Source organism: Gouania willdenowi, chromosome 13 (assembly GCF_900634775.1).
Source record: "Gouania willdenowi chromosome 13, fGouWil2.1, whole genome shotgun sequence".
NCBI lineage: Eukaryota > Metazoa > Chordata > Actinopteri > Blenniiformes > Gobiesocidae > Gouania > Gouania willdenowi.
The window spans coordinates 31583716-31602262 of record NC_041056.1 but is presented as its reverse complement, the minus strand read 5'-3'; the positions used below and the strand labels follow the sequence as shown (position 1 = coordinate 31602262).

At 40.1% G+C, this 18547-nt stretch overlaps 1 protein-coding gene across 1 annotated transcript in view; it reads left to right on the top strand.

Annotated features, from left to right (window-relative positions):
- fat3a (FAT atypical cadherin 3a) overlaps positions 1 to 17816 on the top strand; it is a 228197-nt gene extending 210381 nt beyond the window's left edge. The window contains 11 exon segments of the mRNA XM_028463835.1: positions 38 to 839; positions 2509 to 2643; positions 4679 to 4833; positions 6225 to 6461; positions 7812 to 8058; positions 8341 to 8494; positions 9045 to 9757; positions 10206 to 10319; positions 11056 to 11115; positions 13139 to 13174; positions 14774 to 17816. Of these exon segments, the coding sequence (XP_028319636.1) occupies positions 38 to 839; positions 2509 to 2643; positions 4679 to 4833; positions 6225 to 6461; positions 7812 to 8058; positions 8341 to 8494; positions 9045 to 9757; positions 10206 to 10319; positions 11056 to 11115; positions 13139 to 13174; positions 14774 to 15396 (3276 nt within the window). The 3' untranslated portion in view covers positions 15397 to 17816.
- Positions 17817 to 18547: the final 731 nt, after the last annotated feature.

Below are 18547 nucleotides of genomic sequence, written 5' to 3'. Positions count from 1 at the left end.
GATGTGCTGTTTCTCACACCTGTCCACTGTCCTCTAGGTGAAAGACTCAGGGAAGCCTCGTCTGTCCTCCACCTCCATGTTGACTGTCCGGGTGATCGAGGAGAGTCTACACAGGCCAGTAGCAATGCCCTTAGAGGTTCACATTGTCACAATGGAGGACGAGTTTCCCGGCGGCGTGATTGGCCAGCTCCACGCCACTGACGCTGACCCATACGATGCATTGACCTTTGGTCACGCCCCCCCAGTCCAGCGTAGTCTTTTTAAGATCAGTCCTCGTGATGGAAAGATCATCGCCTTGGGTGGTTTGGATGCAGGCAGATACTCACTCAATGCCAGTGTCAGTGATGGCCGCTTCGCAGTACCTGTGCCGGTGAGCGTGCATGTGGAGCAGGCTACACTGGAGATGTTGCGTGAGGCAGTGACTGTTCGCTTTGAGAGTGTTGCACCACAGGAGTTTGTAGCGTTACACCTAAAGAGCGTGATTAAGGTGCTTCAGCAGGCTGCTGCGTCACAACAACACGACACCTTACACCTGATCAGTCTGCAGCCAGTTGGAGGGACGCAGCAACTCGACATGCTTGTCACCGTGGAAACAGCAGGGGGCGGCTACTACAAGGCCGCCTACATCACTCAGAAACTCAGCGCCTCCCGGAGGCAGCTGGAGGAGGTGCTCCGAGTCTCAGCCATTCTGGATAAGAACTGCTCCGGACTGGAGTGCCGGGGGGCGCAGTGTGAACAGAGCATCATCCTGGATTCACACAACCTGGCAACATACAGCACCCCGAGGGTGAGCTTCGTCTCACCACGCTTCCAGCGCACCTCTCGCTGTACATGCAATGGTGAGTCCCAAACTATTGTGATTGTTTCTATAATTTAACTGCCTGGAACATGATACTACCTCAACATGATCATCACTCATTAGTTTTCAAAGAAATCATTTTCTCATGTGAATTAGATTACTGAATCTATGATATTAAGTGTAAACATTGGTGTTTAATGTATAACTAACAACACATCTTCCATCTTTCCTCATAAAGTAGTATATACTAGTATAGTCCCTAGCTTAAAGACCAGACCCTCATAAACATGAACATTAGCATAAAGCATTTTGATCTATGAAGTGTTAAGTTTACCACCAATGACCCCTAGGCAACATAAATCTTTAGTAGCAAATCTATGCAAAATGGTGTAGTGTGACTTATGGCGCTTCCACACCAAACACATCAAAAGGGTCGAAAGCGTCAGGTTTACATACACAATATATGGTGGACGCGCTTCTAGGAGTGTCGAGAGGTCCCGCGCGTTCCCCAAGCTTGACAAATTCATTATCCAGATATTTACTCTCTGGATAATGTAGAGTCGATCAAACGGAGTCAGAGGCGGCGTGTTCAGCAAGGAACTCCAAACTTTATTCTCCATTCAACCACATTTCTCTATAGCCCTCTGACATCACAGTGCACACACTGAGTCACACCAAAATACATCCGACTGGAAACACAGCCTTCTCAACACAATGTTCCCTACCTCTTCACAGTCACTGGGTGAATTATCAACGTAACTGATTGCCACAATATCATCCAATGTATGAACACCACCGGCAACAGAGAAGTCCCTCCCCTAAACATGCTCAACACGTTTGGAAGCGTGTTCAGAGTGTCTTTGACCTCTGGTGACAAGCGTCCTGAGTCAATAAGCACAAGTGTCCAACTAGGGGCGCGAAGCACAATTTGGACCCCCGAAACACGTTTGGTGTGAACGTAGCATTAAGCTAGTAAGCCATGACTAGCAATAATATTCCAGAACATCAACAGTAAATAATCAGAGAATGATTCACCATCCAGAATCAAAACGAGGAGGTGTTTCCATGTGCTGTGATCCTGATAGCTGAACTCTTTGCCTCCTATTCTACTTGTAGAAACTCAGGGAAAACACCACAAACAACAGTCTGGGAGCAAAGTGTTCTGCTAAGAAAATGTGCCTCGACTTGGTTATTAGATTGTTTTTATTATTAGATTGTTGTTAAGACTAAGTTATTGGTACATTTGAAGGAAAATGGTCATCTACGCTATTTAATATAATATAGCTAATCTTTGGACAATGCTATTCATAGGCTTTCATATTCTTGAGCTGTTTGTTTTTCCACCAGATCATTTTAAATTGGATGGTTACTGGGTCATGCTGACATTCAAGCTTTAGAATTTTGTAGTTTAAACCAATGCAGCAACTAGCCTTACTGTGTCTTTCTGAGTCAACATTTGTTTAGTTGAATCTCACTCAGTTATGAAACAAAAAATTATTAGGTGTGGTCATGGCCCAAAAGTGCAGTTAAACACTCAGTTAATTTAAATATATTTAATGATTTAATAAATTCCCCCTGCTCCTTTTTTTATGATTTTCTGAAAGCATCGCTGACAGTTGTGTTCGTTTAGTTGTCTTTCCTACTGTAATGCTGTGTTTGTCAGTGAATGTTGTTCAGCTCTGTGGTTGCTGTGTGTGTGTCTCCTACAGATGCCAGCTGTGCCGTCCAGTCGGAGCAGTGTGAGGACCAGCCCTGTCCAGCTGACATGCAGTGTCTATCAGTGGAGGCCACTAGAGGGCGCTATGCCTGTCAGTGTCCACCTGGGAAGCTCGGAGAATGCGCAGGTGTGACAGAGGGAAAGAGAAACACACGTGTCTGCTCTTTGTCGTGAGAATATGTGTGAACCACTTTTGTTTTCTATAACAGAAATTGGCTTTAGAAAAAAAACTTCTTGTATTATTATTTTTTTATTTACTGTTTTTTTTACAGTAATATTTTAAAGCTTTGATCAAATCACCAATAGTGGTCCAGCATACATAAAGATTAACCTACTAAGGGGTCTACTGCTACAGGGCTTTACTTCATTTCAAATAACCAATACGTTTACTTTTCTCTAATATAGGGGTTCTCAACTGGTTTCATTCTGGGACCCACATTTTGCCACGGTCATTAATTTGCAACCCACTCTTTTTTTTTTTTTTTTTAGTTTTTTAAAAACAGCTGTTGAAAACACACATACTTAATCTTTTTTAAAACATAAATCTATGTATTTTTGTGTGCAACATGCATTTCACAGCATGCCTGTCAAAAAAAAGTTTATTTCAAAATAAAAGACAAGTCCAACATGAGAGACATTAAGTATTCATTTATAATTGACCAGCTGTCCGCAACCCACACAGTACTGGTCCGTGACCCACTTTTGGGTCCCAACCCACCAGTTGAGAATCTCTGCTCTAATACATGTTGGGGGCTTTCAATTACATTACCTGCACATTATGAAATCATGCTTCTTTGTTCTAAAACATTATGAAATCATTTTAAATTGATTATCACTTAAACAGAATATACAGAATCAGAAATACTTTATTATCCTAGAGAGAAATTGCTCGTGTTACAGTCGCTCAAGAAATACTTCAAATAAAAGAACAAACACCAAAGAAGGAAACGGACATGGTTCAGTAACCGTTAGGGATGTAACGATTAATCGTAAGGCAGTTAAAAATCGATTCATAGGTATCACGGTTGATATCGATTTTCTGACAATTGAATCGCAGTACTTTTTTTAACCAGCAGAGGGCGCTATCCGGAAGTGTTGGCGGCGGGCGGAGTCTGCTAATACTTTCTTTCTGGCCGTCTTCTACTCTTAAATATGTTAATAAATGATTCATTACCCCTTTAGCACCGAAAGAATATCTGTAATATTACTTGAATATCTGTAAAAGTCACTATTTTCTATTAGCTCTGTCTGCTAGCATAGCTTCTCTTCTTCACTGCAAGATATCTGCATGCCAACCGACCACTGGTTCACCAGCGCCCTCTGCTGGTCCAAACAAATATGACGTAAATCAGTGCAATGACGTTTAACAAGTCCAATTGTTAAGGCACAAAATACATTTTCAGTTGCACTTTTAAAAGAAAAAGAACTATTATGCAGTTTTGCATTGTTTATTATAGAACCAGAATTTAAATTAATAGGCTTCATTTTCATTTGTATTATTCCTTTATTTATTTAACTTAAGATTTATTTTTAGTTAAATTGCATTGTTTTGAATAGTTTATCAAGGAATTCTTTTGACAATGAAAAATATAAGGAAAATAATACAGTATTTTCTGTTTTTTTTCCAAAAAAAAAATTTGTCTACAGTCCCATTTTTTAAATGAAAAAATCGTGAGAGAATCGTATCATGAACCCAGTATCGTGAATCGAATCGTATCGGGAGTTGAGTGAATAGTTACATCCCTAGTAACCGTTAACCAAATAAAGACCAAAAACCAGAGCACACATTACCGTAGTAAAAGGTAAGATAAGATAATAATAATAAAAAGAACAAACATTACATGAGAAGAAATAGAGAAAGAAAAGCTTACATAATTAAGTAAAAGAGTGTTAACCTTTAACCAATAAGGACCAAAATACCAGTGCACACATTACCGTGGTAGAAGATAAATAAGAATAGGATAAAAAAAATCATAATAATAACAATAAAAGACTATTAAAGCCACAGATATATACAAATATAAAGAGGTTGTGCACAAGTCGTGTGGACATTGATTTAAAAACAGAGGAATGTGTTTTCAAACCTCTGGCACACACATGATGTGGACGTCTATAGTTATTATATTGTAAACGACTCTCCTTGTGCTTTGTTGTGTCTGCAGGTCATTCCTCTCTAAGCTTCTCAGGTCAAAGCTACATCAAGTACAGACTGTCTGAGCAGCTGCAGACCGAGCTGAAGCTCAGCCTGAGGATCCGAACGCTGCAGAATCGAGGCATCATCATGTACACACACTCTGATCCTTGCACAGTGCTAAAGGTACACACACACACACACACACACACACTAGAACACACACTATAACTCAGTGGTTCCTACAAAAACAGTTAAGTGTAACCTTCATTGAAAAAGGTAAAGATTCTGATCATTCTTCTTCAAAATAAAATAAATAACATGCGCAATCACATTTTCAAATAGTAATAGTTGTTCTTTGAGTGCAAAGACAAAAATATTTTCCTATTTTTCATGATTTTTTTGGAAAATTTGAAAAAATCACCAAAAAATGTGAAATAAATCACAGCCCTGCTTGTGCCAAATCATCAACTGCATTGAAGAAGAGAGGACATGGCAGCTCTATTCCTGTAGCTGGTTAGCGTATTTATACACACACATAAATCCGTACTTTTGACCTATTTAAGTCAAAGGGATTAGAAATGTGTGTTATAAAGAACTATTCATTTTCTATAATTTCCTACTTGGTTGTCATGTTAGGAGGTTAACTGTTATGAATAATCTCTGATGTGATGGGATATGACAATGCAATGTAAAAGTGTTGCAATCATCCAACTTCTTTTTTTTCCATTCCCTACCATGATGGACAAAGGTTTTTTGATTTGTTTCAACAGCATTTTTAATGTCCTAAATGAGGCTAGATTTAATTGACTTGTCATGTCATGTGATCTTATGGCGTTTCATGGTTTTGCCGCTTGCATAAAAAGCAGGCAGTGTTCAGGAATCATGTACAGTATATTAAAGGTTAGTGGAGTGGAAATACTCAAAGAACAAAAACACTTTACCCCTATAGCTAAAGAATCATAGTGAACTGGGCCACATGCTGGGGTTTTGTGCCCAATAACAGATCATGACTTTGGCTTATACCTCCAGTAAAGCTGGCCACAGTTCAAATCACTGCTAGAACTGAGTTACTGTAATAGAGACACCCACGTGTGTGTGTGTGACTCCTGTCTGGGTTTATTCCTGGCTGCTTTCGGCTTCCATGGCCAATGCATTGCACCTTGTTGTCCTCTGGTGAAGTAGGAAGCAGCAATGCAGCCTCAGTACACCACAAAAACTCATTCAAGCATAAAATACAGGATACACTAAAGCATGTTTGGAAAAATCTGATTTTTATAAGTTTTTATGTCAATTTATTCAATAAAACAAAACTTTTATATCCAATGTAAAATCATCCAGATTCAATGAATAGGAGCAGAATGATGAAAAGTCAATATCTGCCCTGTTTAGAACAATTTGATACAATAATAAAAGTTGTATCTTGTCAGATTCAATGTCTTCTGACTCACGACTGATAGAGGATGTGTGTGAGACACAACACATTGATTTATTTGTTCCTGAATGAAGTTTACCAGGTAATGTGTTTAAATGTGGTTACTTTACTCTCCTGTTGACTTTATGATGTGTGTTTGCAGTTGGAGGAGGGGAAGCTGTGGTTGCAGCGATCCTGTGGCCTAGGTCGGGGTGACAGCACTGGCATGTTGGGCATCTCTGGACGTCGCGTTAATGACGGCAGCTGGCACACAGTGGTTCTGGAGCTCAACCGGAACTTTAGCAGCCTGGTGCTGGACGACAGCTATGTAGAGCGACGCCATGGGGCTTCCTTCATGCAGCCACTCGCTCCAGACAGAGCCATCTACTTTGGAGCTTTGGTCAGTCCTCAAATCACTGTTGTTTTCTTCATTAATGCCTGTTATTTGTACATGTCATCCTTATTGTCACCCCAAGAGACTCAATATTTAATATTTGGTGTAAGTATTTTGAAGATTTAGCCATTTAGTTCTCTTATGCCTGTATCATGATTCAATAACTCACATAAACACTGACGGATGATGTTATATTGGGTCCATAACAGCAGTGTCAGCCCTAGCCTCTTTGGCACCCTAGGCAAGATTTTCTTTTGCCGCCCCCTTATATGGCTTTTTTTTTATACCAAGTAATTTATATTTACATTATTATTTGCATTATTATTAGAATAATTTCTTATGCTGCGTTCACACCGGATGCGTCACAAAATGTCAGTACGTCCAGATTACATACAAAGTCAATGGATAGATGCGTCACAAATGCGAAATCTTTCCTGTGCGGCAGTGCGGTGCGATCCGCACATCAAGAGCGTTGGCCGTGCGAGTGTACTTCTGATTTTACGCATACCCGCACATTAGCAAGAGTTGAAAATATTGAACTCCTGCGGCTGTTTTGCATGATGAAAGCCAATCAGAGTCTTTGTTGACGAAGACGTCGGGCCGTCAACACGGACACCGGTCTGTTCACCTATTCAACGATGGAGTAGAAGCTGTGTGTGACCACCTAGAGCTGTATGGCACGGCCTTTATAACCGGGACCGGACTAGGAAGGATTTGGCGTGGAGTACTTTAGTGTACACTGTAACAAAAGTAATTATTAATAATACTATCTTCACCTATAATATCAGCACCTTTTTTTCTTTTTTTTTTTCACTCAGCCAATTTGGCGCCCCCTGGATGTATGGCACCCTTAGCATTTTCCTACTGTATATTGCCTATATAACAGGCAGGCCATGCATAACAGTCTTAAGAAAAGGAAAAAATTGAGCATATCCATGAGCACAGACATCAAAACATTATAACTGATCATTTTAAGAATAAAATTATAATCTTATAAAAAAAAAAAGATCTTGACAATATGTCCTGCATTTATTTTAGCAATAGTATTGAGCACTGATAAAGTGGATTAATCCTATAAAATAGTTTGCCAGATTCCGAAGAACACCTTCAGAGGTCCGATTAATACAAGCCTTAGTGAGACTTTTTGATGTGCTGAAGTGCAGCTTGATCTTTTGGCTGCCCAGTTTGTAAAAATGTTAATTTGCACAAAAAAGGCACATTATGTGACTGAAATTAAAAGTCAATTATCAAGAAACATATGGCAACATACGATGTGTATGTTACCTTCAGTGTCTTTTCAGGAGACTCTAAAAACAGTTGATTATAGCGTCATAATTCAAAGTGCTCCCTCTCCAGGTGCAGCCTCCAAACTCCCGTAGCCTCATTGACCATCAAAAGGACCCTCAGGAGCTGGAGGGATTCCAAGGCTGCCTGGACTCAGTAATGCTGAACAACAACGAGCTGCCCCTGCAGAACAAACGTTCACGGTTTGCAGAGGTTGTGGACCTGACTGAGCTGAAGCTGGGCTGCATCCTATACCCTGATGCCTGCCTGAAGCAGCCCTGTCGCAACGGAGCCACCTGCATCAGCCTGCCATCTGGTGGTGAGTGGGAGTAACTGAAGCAAAGCGACACAGCTCGGTCACACAGAGAAGTGCTTAAAATATGCATCATAGATCATGCCTTTTTCTATTACACACCACCACCTAGTGCTACAGAGAGGTACTGATATAATCCAACTGATTTTCAGGGAAAGTCCAACATTGTCAATGTGTATTTCCTGCTCTCCTCACATGCTAGATTAGAATCCAGATCTTTTTTCCCCCATTTTTGTCAGTTTGCCTGGGGTTTGGTGACAACTAGAAATATTTGTATTTGTTTTCCAGGGTTCTCATGCAGTTGCAACCTTCAACACACTGGAGCACGCTGTGAGCTGGAGATTACAGCGTGTGTTCCCAACCCGTGTCACAACAGCGGTGTGTGCAAAGCCATTGGCAACGCATTTCTCTGCAACTGCAGGAGAGGATTCAGGGGTCTGACGTGAGTGCCACTCACCAAATGCACCAAATGTGTATCAAAGTATTTCAAAGCACTCTTTGGTGCCTGTTTGGCTGGTAGAACTCTCTGTAGGGGGTACAAAGGGTTAGGGTTAGTCAAGAGTGACAAAACATATAATTCTTGTAATTTACTGCCGACTTCTTAAGACATTGTACTTTTGATACCTGGCAACAATCATGGGAACACACAAGTTGTGATGTTACTGTACAACTGATGCTGAGTCGTGTAGGCCTAATAAATTATTTTCATGGGGTGCTCAGATGTGGTTAGAGTTGATGACTTTCAGCATAGAGATTGCATCTTATAAGTAGGTTTTCGCGGTTGCAACAAATATTTTATGTATATTAATTGCTGTCTCTAAAATCACTGCAGGCAGTGAATTCTGACAGTTACGGTGAGGAAAATCCTGGACAGGACATTTTGACTTATTTGAAGATGTTTTCTTGCTCATTGCTTGATTTTCACAGTATGGTTTTCAGTCATTGAGTAGTTATTGGTCTTCTGTTTGTCTGCTTGTCTCTACATACTGCAGCTGTGATGAGGACGTCAATGAATGTGATCGTAGTAACCCAGAGGGTGACTGTGAGAATGGTGGCATCTGCGTCAACACTCACGGTTCTTTCTACTGCAACTGCACGGCGGGTTTTGTGGGTCAGCGCTGCAGCCTGCGGCCTGTCGTTGTCCCAAACATGCAAGCAGGTCACACCATGGTCGGTAAAGAGGAGCTAATTGGCATCGCAGTGGTCCTCTTCATCATTGTCGTCCTCATCATCCTCTTCATTGCCTTTCGAAAGAGGGTTTTCCAGAAGAATTACTCACGTAACAACCTGTCTTTGGTTCAAGACCCAGCCACTGCAGCACTTCTTAACAAAGCAAATGGGGTTCAGTTTAAGACCCTGCACTGCGGACCAGGAGACCCCCTCAACCTCTACTCAGAGGCTGGTATGGGGCCCAACATTATGGGAAGTGGAGGGATGATGGGACCACCACAGGTTCCTGTAAGGCCTATGGCATACACTCCTTGTTTCCAAGGAGACCCAAGGTCCACACTGGAGAGGATGGCTGATGGGCACAGCGTGGAACATACTGAGATGAGCACCTTTCACCCAGAATCACCAAGGATCTTGTCAGGTACTACCAGGAGGGGGGTGGTAGTCTGCAGCGTGGCCCCCAATTTGCCACCAGTGTCACCCTGTCGCTCCGACTGTGACTCACTACGCAAGAGCCCATGGGACAGTGACGAGGGTGAGTGTGAGAGGGAAGCTACACTTAGGATAGAATAATCTTAGGTTCATGAAGCTCAGTTTTGATAATTCTATACAACGGATGTGTCTAAACACGGTCCTGGAGGGCCACTAGTTCACTAGGTTTTAGACGTGTCCCGGCTTTAACACGGTGGAGACATCTAAAACAAGGTGGACTAGTGGCCCGTGATGATTCGCTTTGGACCCCCTGCACCACAACCAGGTTTTTAGGTTACTGGGGCTACAGTTGCACACAGTCGACTCAAATCCAGTTGCATATGACACCTAGGTTCAGGGACAAAGAAAAGCAAATCACCAATGGAAAAAATCTTTCTGCTGACACCTTGGACAGTTCTTGCTCATCCAGATCTACAATTTGCTAGTTTTCTGCTGCTTTTTTAGCCTTTCCACTGCATTCCTCCTTCACAATGACCTTTCCTTTCTCACAGGCAAGATTGTAGACATGGCAGAAGAAGTAACGTGTTTCTCTGGGAGCAACAAAGGCAGTAACTCTGAGGTCCAATCACTGAGCTCCTTCCAGTCTGACTCCTGTGATGACAATGGTAAGAAACCCATCACAGCGTTCACATTACATAACTTACCAATACACCAGTTCAGCTTTAACACATGATAAAAACTTAACATATTTGTTATTGACTTGTTTAAACACACTTATGTAGGCTGCTGTTTACATTTCTGAGGACTTTTCTATCACTGCCAATATTTTCCCACAGGTTAATAGTTTTATGACCATTTTAGATGGCGGTAGAAGCCAACTGAAATGTTTTTAAAGCTATGATGAGAGCTTTGGTATGTGTTTGCCTTTTGGGTTTTTTTTTCATTGCATTGACCATTTTTGTGCAAATTTAATTTGCAGTTGCAGTTTTCATTTTCAGCGCCCTCATGACCCATCGCTGTCAGCACGTGTTCGCTACCCATCACTTCATTTTTTGGTGAATTCTGCGCTAGCCATGCAAATACTGCTGCCATTCTTATTATTTGCTTAACACTGACTGGTGTTGCCACTGAAGGATATAATGCTTCAGTGGTGTTGCTTTTTATGATGTTTTTGTTATCATTTGCATCTGTGTGGATAATTTTGTCAATTTTATGCCATTTGGTTTTTCTGTGAAACAATACTGTGACGGTTATTATGTGTGAATCTCACCCAAACACGTCAGACCAGGTTTTCCTCTCTGCAGACTGCACAGGCACTGATGAGCAGCCATCATCTACAGCAGATATTTACTTTGAATGCCTGTATCTCCAAACTCATCTGCTCCTTTTTCCCTCCACAAGCCTCCATAGTGACTGTCATACGACTGGTTAATGATGCAGTCGACACAATCGAAAGTGAAGGTACCATGTCTCCTCCACTCTGTGTCTTCTCGCTTCTCTCAGCCTTTTCATTGCAGTATCTTTACTAAAATATTTAGATTCTGCTAAATTTGCTCTGGCTGTGTCTTACATACTTGATCTCCCATTAAGTGAGGCCTTACAGTATAGTTAGATTTATGAAATATTCTCAACTACACAGTCATCAAGAAGTTTGGGCATATCCAAATTGATTTATTCGTTCTACATACATCTATACCAGGGGTGTCCAAACTACAACTGTAGCCTGTGATGAATTTTTAATTAGGAAAGTAAAACAAGTTCACACAAACAGTTCTCTCAAATTGTGCACAATGAAAACATTAATAGCCCGAAACTGGCCTTTCTCTCACTCATCAACGACACAAAACCCTTTCATTGTTTCCCTGGAGTTCCGTTTGATTGCACACTAGTTCTTTTAGCTGGAGATCAACTCAAGCTCCCCCAAATTTTCTCGTTTGCAGGAACTCATGCATGCAGGCTGCAGGAGCTCCAGCCATGTTTTGGTGTCGACCTGCTTCCACGTTTAGACAGCTTAAATTTGCAAACCTCCTTGACTCCAAACACAGAGTTAATTAGAGGCATTCCCAACAATAGGCTGAAAGCCAGTGGTCCTACTCATAGCCACTGCTCCGCTTCACCGGGCTGAGCTCAGTTCACCAGCTCCAGGCTTGAGTGACCTCTCCTCATTGTATCTAGCTTCTTTAGAAAAGTCCGTCTTGAAAATAGCGTGGGAGAATGTCTGTGAAACAAAAGGCATTGTGAGTTAAAAATAAACAGCTTCAGTTCTGCAAAGCACCAAGGAAAGCTATGAAATGAAGACAACACTCTTTAGGAAATAATTTAATACATATTTATGGCATTCTGATGATGTTTGAGCCAACAGAGAAGGCATGAGAGCTGTTGGAAAGGAAAGCAGAAGACAGTCGCTGATGGGGAATACAGATGAATGAGCATCACTCATTCATTCCCTTAGTGACAGTGGCAGGTTGGATATTTGACCTGTTGTAATAATATTACTGCTTTAAAGAACATGTGCGAAGCAGGACGCTTGGGAGTGAGCTGGCAGCAGTTTGAGACTCAAACTCAGTTAAATTACATACCAAGCCACAGACGCAAACAGACATGCATTCATTTTGCCTGCTTTTAATGTGCACAGCTACAGGGCACGTGTTGGTCAAAATACATTTTTTCTTTCATTTCTTTACTGGTGTATCCCAAACAGATAACACAGGCAAATTTGAATTTTTGGATTTCTTGTCACATTGCTGAGTTACTAAAAACTTAAAGCTGATATCGGGAGTTTATGAGAAACATCACGATGTCCCGCTCTAAACAACTCCACTTCCTCCCACTTTCTCTGCAATCTACCAAAAGCCACGCCTCTACTTTTCTGCACGTGCATCGCGGAACATAACAATGTCGCATTGATATAGGTCTATGGGTCATATAAGAGCCAAAATCATATTTACTTGTTTGCTGTTGTCAAAAGGCTTTGACTTTGTGTTTTAAAACCATAGTGAACCATAGTAAAAGACTAGTTAGGTATTTTTATGCATTTCAAAATAATCATACACAAACATAGATTTCTCAGAAACTACGGATATCAGCTTTAAGTAAACTATTACTGCACCTGTGTATTAGTTTGGACACATCTGATTTATACCTTGGTATGTCCTCCGGGAGGGGCAGTTCAGAGTCAGAAATGTACTGTAACATCATCAAAGTCACATAGAGAAAGAAAACATGGTGACTGTTAAATAGATTGGGAGAATGTACCTATTTTTTGTATCTGTGCAGAACCACAGATTAAATGTGTCCATAGTACAAACAAAGAGCTCCTGAAAACTGTTTCAAAAACTGTCAACAATGTAAAAAAAAAAAACATGATTTGTTTATGAGGGACTTTTTTTAAGTGATTGTTTAAAATTGGTGCTGTTTCTAAACTTGAAAGGAGAAGCTTTAATGCTGTCCATAGCTAAAGACTGTTCTGTTGTTCTTCCATCAGTGTCAGTTATGGACCAGGGTCAGAACTACAACAGAGGTGACCACCCTTCCACCCACCCATCACACTCTCTCCTCCCACCTTTACCTCTGCATTCACCCCCTGCAGCCAGTAGATAAACTAAACCAATGAAAGCCTTGGAGAATGTAACACTGCCACAAATTCAAATCAGCATAAAATTTTATAAAAGGTTCATGCCCTAATATAGGTCATATCAGTGAGATACATTTAATTTTTTGATAATATCATTACTTTTAGATAACATCCAAGGCTTCTATATAGCTATTAGCTGCACATAATTCTGGGCTTCTCCTCTATTATAAGGCAACACAAGCCAACACGTAGAGGGAGGGTTGTTCATCTATTGGTAGTTGTTTTTAAAATCTTTAAATTCTGAAAGACAAAGTCAGTTCAAACTCTTTATTCCCGAGGCTGATTTAATTCTACAAGCTGCATTTTCCCCTCCATCACTGAATTACCTCCCTCCATATTGATCGCCCCACCCAATAATTCTTTCCTGTAAGGAGACTGTTGTTTTCACTTCACTGACCTTTTCTCTGCCCGTTTTTCAAGTCGTTGTGTAATGACATTAACACGTGTTTCCTGTTGAAGGCATGATATTTGCTGTTGTTTGACTTCATTTGTTTGGTTTCAGGACAGCCAACATTCTCAATAAAATCATTCTATTTTCATCAGAGTAATCTACAGTGATCAGCCTCTCTTGTTGAGGATACTGAGGAACGGATTATTAAAAAAAGTTGCTTATTAGTAACCCAACCAACCCACAAATTAAGATGCTGAAATCAGATAACCAATATGTTTTCCTTCCTCTTAATCAGCTAAAACCATGTGGCCGGGTTTGCAAAGCCTTAATGCCTTTGTTTGGTGCCAACTTGTCTCTCTTCTTTTAACAAACATGGATGTGTTTTGGGGGATTTAAAGTTAAAAAAAATTTGGTTTTGCCTCATTAACAGTAAATAAATGTGTCAAAAGTTTAACTGATTCTTGAAAGTTCTTGGCTTTCACAACAAACTTTGTTTTTATTTCACCTTTAGAATAATTTCAATGATAAGTGAGTGTAGATAATGGATGGATGATATCATTTCAAATGGGCTTATAAGGTTGGATGTGGTTATTGTGGAGGTAATCTACCTCTATAGCCCTAAAGTGGGCTGGATGAAGCTCGGTCAACATTCCCTCAGACTTCTGTCAAAACTTTACCTTTTAATGAATGCATTATTGGGTCAAGCAGGGTAAAATGTGTTGCTCAAGGACACGGTGGACGGATTCGTAAAAACCTGTCAGATGTATTGTCCTCTAACAAGATTTGATCCGTAGATTGTGTTTCAGTTTTCATTTGACCATGTGCATGTTATTGGAATGCTGCCACTTCCTCATGAATTAGCATGCTGCACCTCCTGTGATGCTCATCCTGAAAGAATTGTTTGTGCATGTGAAGAGCTCGTGTGCTGTTCTGTGCTGGTTGTGTTTGTCATTTCAGTGACCTTTGACCCCTATGTGCATTTTCGTTTGATCTAACATATCTGTTGGTTCCTAAAGGCATGTCTACAGTGAACGCTGACCTTAGTATTCGGTTACCTTAGCCTCAGTCTAACTTGTTGCCTTTTTGCTGTGCAGCATATCATTGGGATACCTCGGACTGGATGCCGAGCACCAGATTATCTGACATCGAGGAAGTGCCGGGATATGAGGCGGGACCCGGTGGCAACGTGGTGGGCCCGGCCCGTCGGCTTGGAGGAAGCACTCGTGAGTTGGAGTCGGACTACTATTTGGGGGGCTATGACATCGATAGTGACTACCCCCCTTCACATGAAGAGTTCCTGAGCCAAGACCAGCTGCCACCTCCGCTGCCGACAGGCGAGGAGTATCCTGAGCCCTACACGCCGCTACCGGCCAATCAGCCTGTGTCCAAGGAGAGCACTTTAAGCTCTGGCAGCATGGCTCATACGCACACGAGGTCACAATTTCACCCCAGCCAATACCTGCCCCCCCACCAACTACCAGTAGGGGAGGTGTCCCATGGGGACAGGAGCATGCGTGGGGTTCCAACAGGAAATGGTGACACCGACGACGCCATGTCGTTATCTATGAGACTATCAGCGGGCACGTCGTCAGCCTCGGACGTGTCTGCGCCGTGTGTACTCGGTGAATCAGAACACGGAAGTGACTTCGACAGCATGGACGAGCTCCGTCGAGGGGTGACCATCATCACGGACTCACAGCAACAAACAGAAGTGTGATTTCCCAACCAGTGTAGGGATGCACTGGTGCCTAGAAGAGAAGTCCATGAAGGACAATATTTGTGAAAAATATTTGTGGCTTTCTTTTTTCACAATATGACAACAGAGCAACAAAAAAGACACAAATCAACATTCTTTTCCTTTCTCATTGATTTGTACATTTTGTAGTTTTCTGAGTTTGTACAGAGTTTGTAAAGCAAAAAAAAGAGGAAACCATGTTGGGACCATGTTTCAGAAAACCATTACATGTAACAATGTAATGTGCCAAAACAATGACACTCATTCTCAGCGTTTACCGCGTTTATGTGGATTTTTCTGTGAATGTTACCCATCTCTGTCAGGTTAGAGATCATAGAACGACTCCAATCTTTGATTTGTTCACTGTTTGCTGCTGTCAACATCAATATTTAGAACCTGAAGATCAGAGATGGCACTTTTGTTCATTTCCTTCTATTTACCTTGTAATGCTAATCCATTTAGACTTGTAAAGTTTTGTTTATTTTATTTGATCCAGATACATTTTTAAGTGTTTAAATGGATTTTCAAAGAACAAAAATGGCCCCAGCACAAAAGTTCACGAACCAAAAAGGCATCTTTAACGGCTGCACTTGAAGATGACCCAATGTTGCCCACAAACTGCTTCATTGTCAAGAGATGATAAACAGTTAAAGTAGCTCTCAGTGAAGCCCTAATGTCATTCAACCCACTTGTTCCTGCCTGATCCACTCAGGTAAGCAGCTCCTCTGTGTAAAGGATGTATGTATGTTTCTGTTGAAATCTTTGTACAGTGTACATAGCTAGGTTGTTCAAATGCACATTTTGTAGAAATGGAACTGCAATGCTGAACTTCCTTTGTTCAGTTTCTGTTGTTGGATTGTTTTATGTGAATGAGGAGACCTTGCTACGTATAGCCGTCGCGTCCACATCATTCCTCTTCTGCCTCTGACTTTGCTTCAAGTTGTTTTGACTGGTCTAACTTTGCTTTTTATACCGCATCAACAAAATCTCAATGATCTGGAAGAGTTTTGCACAATGATGCATTCAGACATCCCAGCTAATGCTTTTATTTTTGATTTTGTTTAAAGAGCAATGCATATTTTTGTTTTCTACCTGGAATGTTTCAATGAATTTCTAATGTACTTTTTATGACTGTGTCAAAAAAAAATGTGTCCTTATTCTCTAATTGTCTGCAAAAAAGAAATTATTTGTGTGATTTATTTTAAACTTGTTTTTGAATTTTCAGTTAAAGATAATAAAATAATAATTAAACTTGTTGCTTGCCATATCACCTGCCCTTACTGAGCAATCACAGTTAGCAATTCATACAAAAGCCGAAGATTGTTTTTCTGTCACAGGACATTGAAAGAGGTCCGTTTTTTAAAAACAAAATGTTATCATTTCTAAGATTTGATCAGATTTACAAGTGCAGAAAAAAAATGGTCTGTGTATTAAACTTCATACTGAAGTCCTTTACAATCACTATCATGGGTGAGAAATGTATCTTTCATGTCTAATACAGAATGTTTACAGTAAGTGGAAGACGATAAGGATTAGAAAAAGACAAGCTAGTTGGCTCCTAGCGTACTGGTTGAAATGCTAGCTAGCTAGCAAGTAAAGATGAAACATTTTAAAACCCTTGTATCATATTCAAAGAAAGACACATGATCATCCTGAAATGGAACTAAAGTTAAAAACATGACGAGTCTTTAAATCTTTTGGAAGGCAACAATAATTGGATGATGAAATTGTCTAGGTTTGAGGCAGAAACAAACCTGATTGGACCATTTCTATAAGAATAAATTATTGTGCTCATTCTGTGTTAGAGTTTTTCAGAAAAGCAAAAATGTGAATGCATGTGAGTGGACACTATGAAGACCTGTGGTGAGCCATTGGCATTGATATATGGGTCAATGACTTGATGCCTACATTTCCTGTCCAACTGCATTTCTTTAACCTGAAGAGGTTTAAATGCATAAAACGATACCATATATGTTGTGCCTCTCTAATACTGTATATGTACTCACATTTTTCTAAAACCATAACTTAATTTATTCTGTTAGTGGCATTGCCATCATGTGGCGCAGCTGTCGGACCACTACCCTTGTTTTAAAAACATCTTTCAAATGACACTAAATCTATTCACATTTATTTTCTGTCCTTTTTGTTTCCTGTATAAAATGTCCAAGTATTTCTATTTTTATTTGTATCATAATAGTCATGCAAACTTTGTACAAAAATGCCCATTTTATGAATTATCTAGCGGTGAAAATCCTGACACATTTTCATTGTCAAAATTTAAATATATTGACATTCGAACTATCCATATCAAATATTTGAGACTTAAAACTGGTCTATGGTGGGGAAATGGTTTGGGGTCAATGGTTTAAAAGCATTTTGTTACATTTAGAAAAATAGAGATGTCCCGATACAACTTTTTCATTTTTGATATGACACTGATATTGCAGCCTTGCGTATCAGCCGATAAAGATATTGATCCAATATCAGCTTGAATCATACTTTTTTTAAATTAATTTTTATTTTTATTTTTTCAATCTTTTATTTATTGATTTTTATTTTTCCTCTCTTCTTTTTTAATAAAAAAATAATAATGACTTATTTTGTAGTGTAGAATGTTAGAAAAGGCTTAATCAAGTGATGTTACTCAAACAGAGAACAATAGTCAGCAACAGTAGGTATGAGAAAAACTGACTCATTTATTATTAACCAATTGGTTACATAATTTTAAACCTTCAACATAATATCAACAGTATTCTAGAATTGAATTAAACAAATAAAAAAAATTGGAAAATCTGGGAATTTCAATCCAAAATTCGTTTTCAGGCTAATATCGGACCAATGTCGATATCGGCTCGGGACACCCCTATTAAAAAAAGCATATTTAGATATTTTAGTTGAAGTAATTACCTCATGCTTCCACTAACCGACAGTATTTGACAAACAGATGGACCAACAGTGAAACACTACAACCACCGGTTGATTCCAAAACAACTTTTTATTGGCCATTTTACAGAAAGTGCTGTAGTGACCATTGTAAAGGAAAACAGACCAAAGAGTCCAGAGTTAAATAAAAAATAACTTTTACACATTATACAAGTTTTTCATGTTTTTTTTTTTTTTTTTTTACCATCCT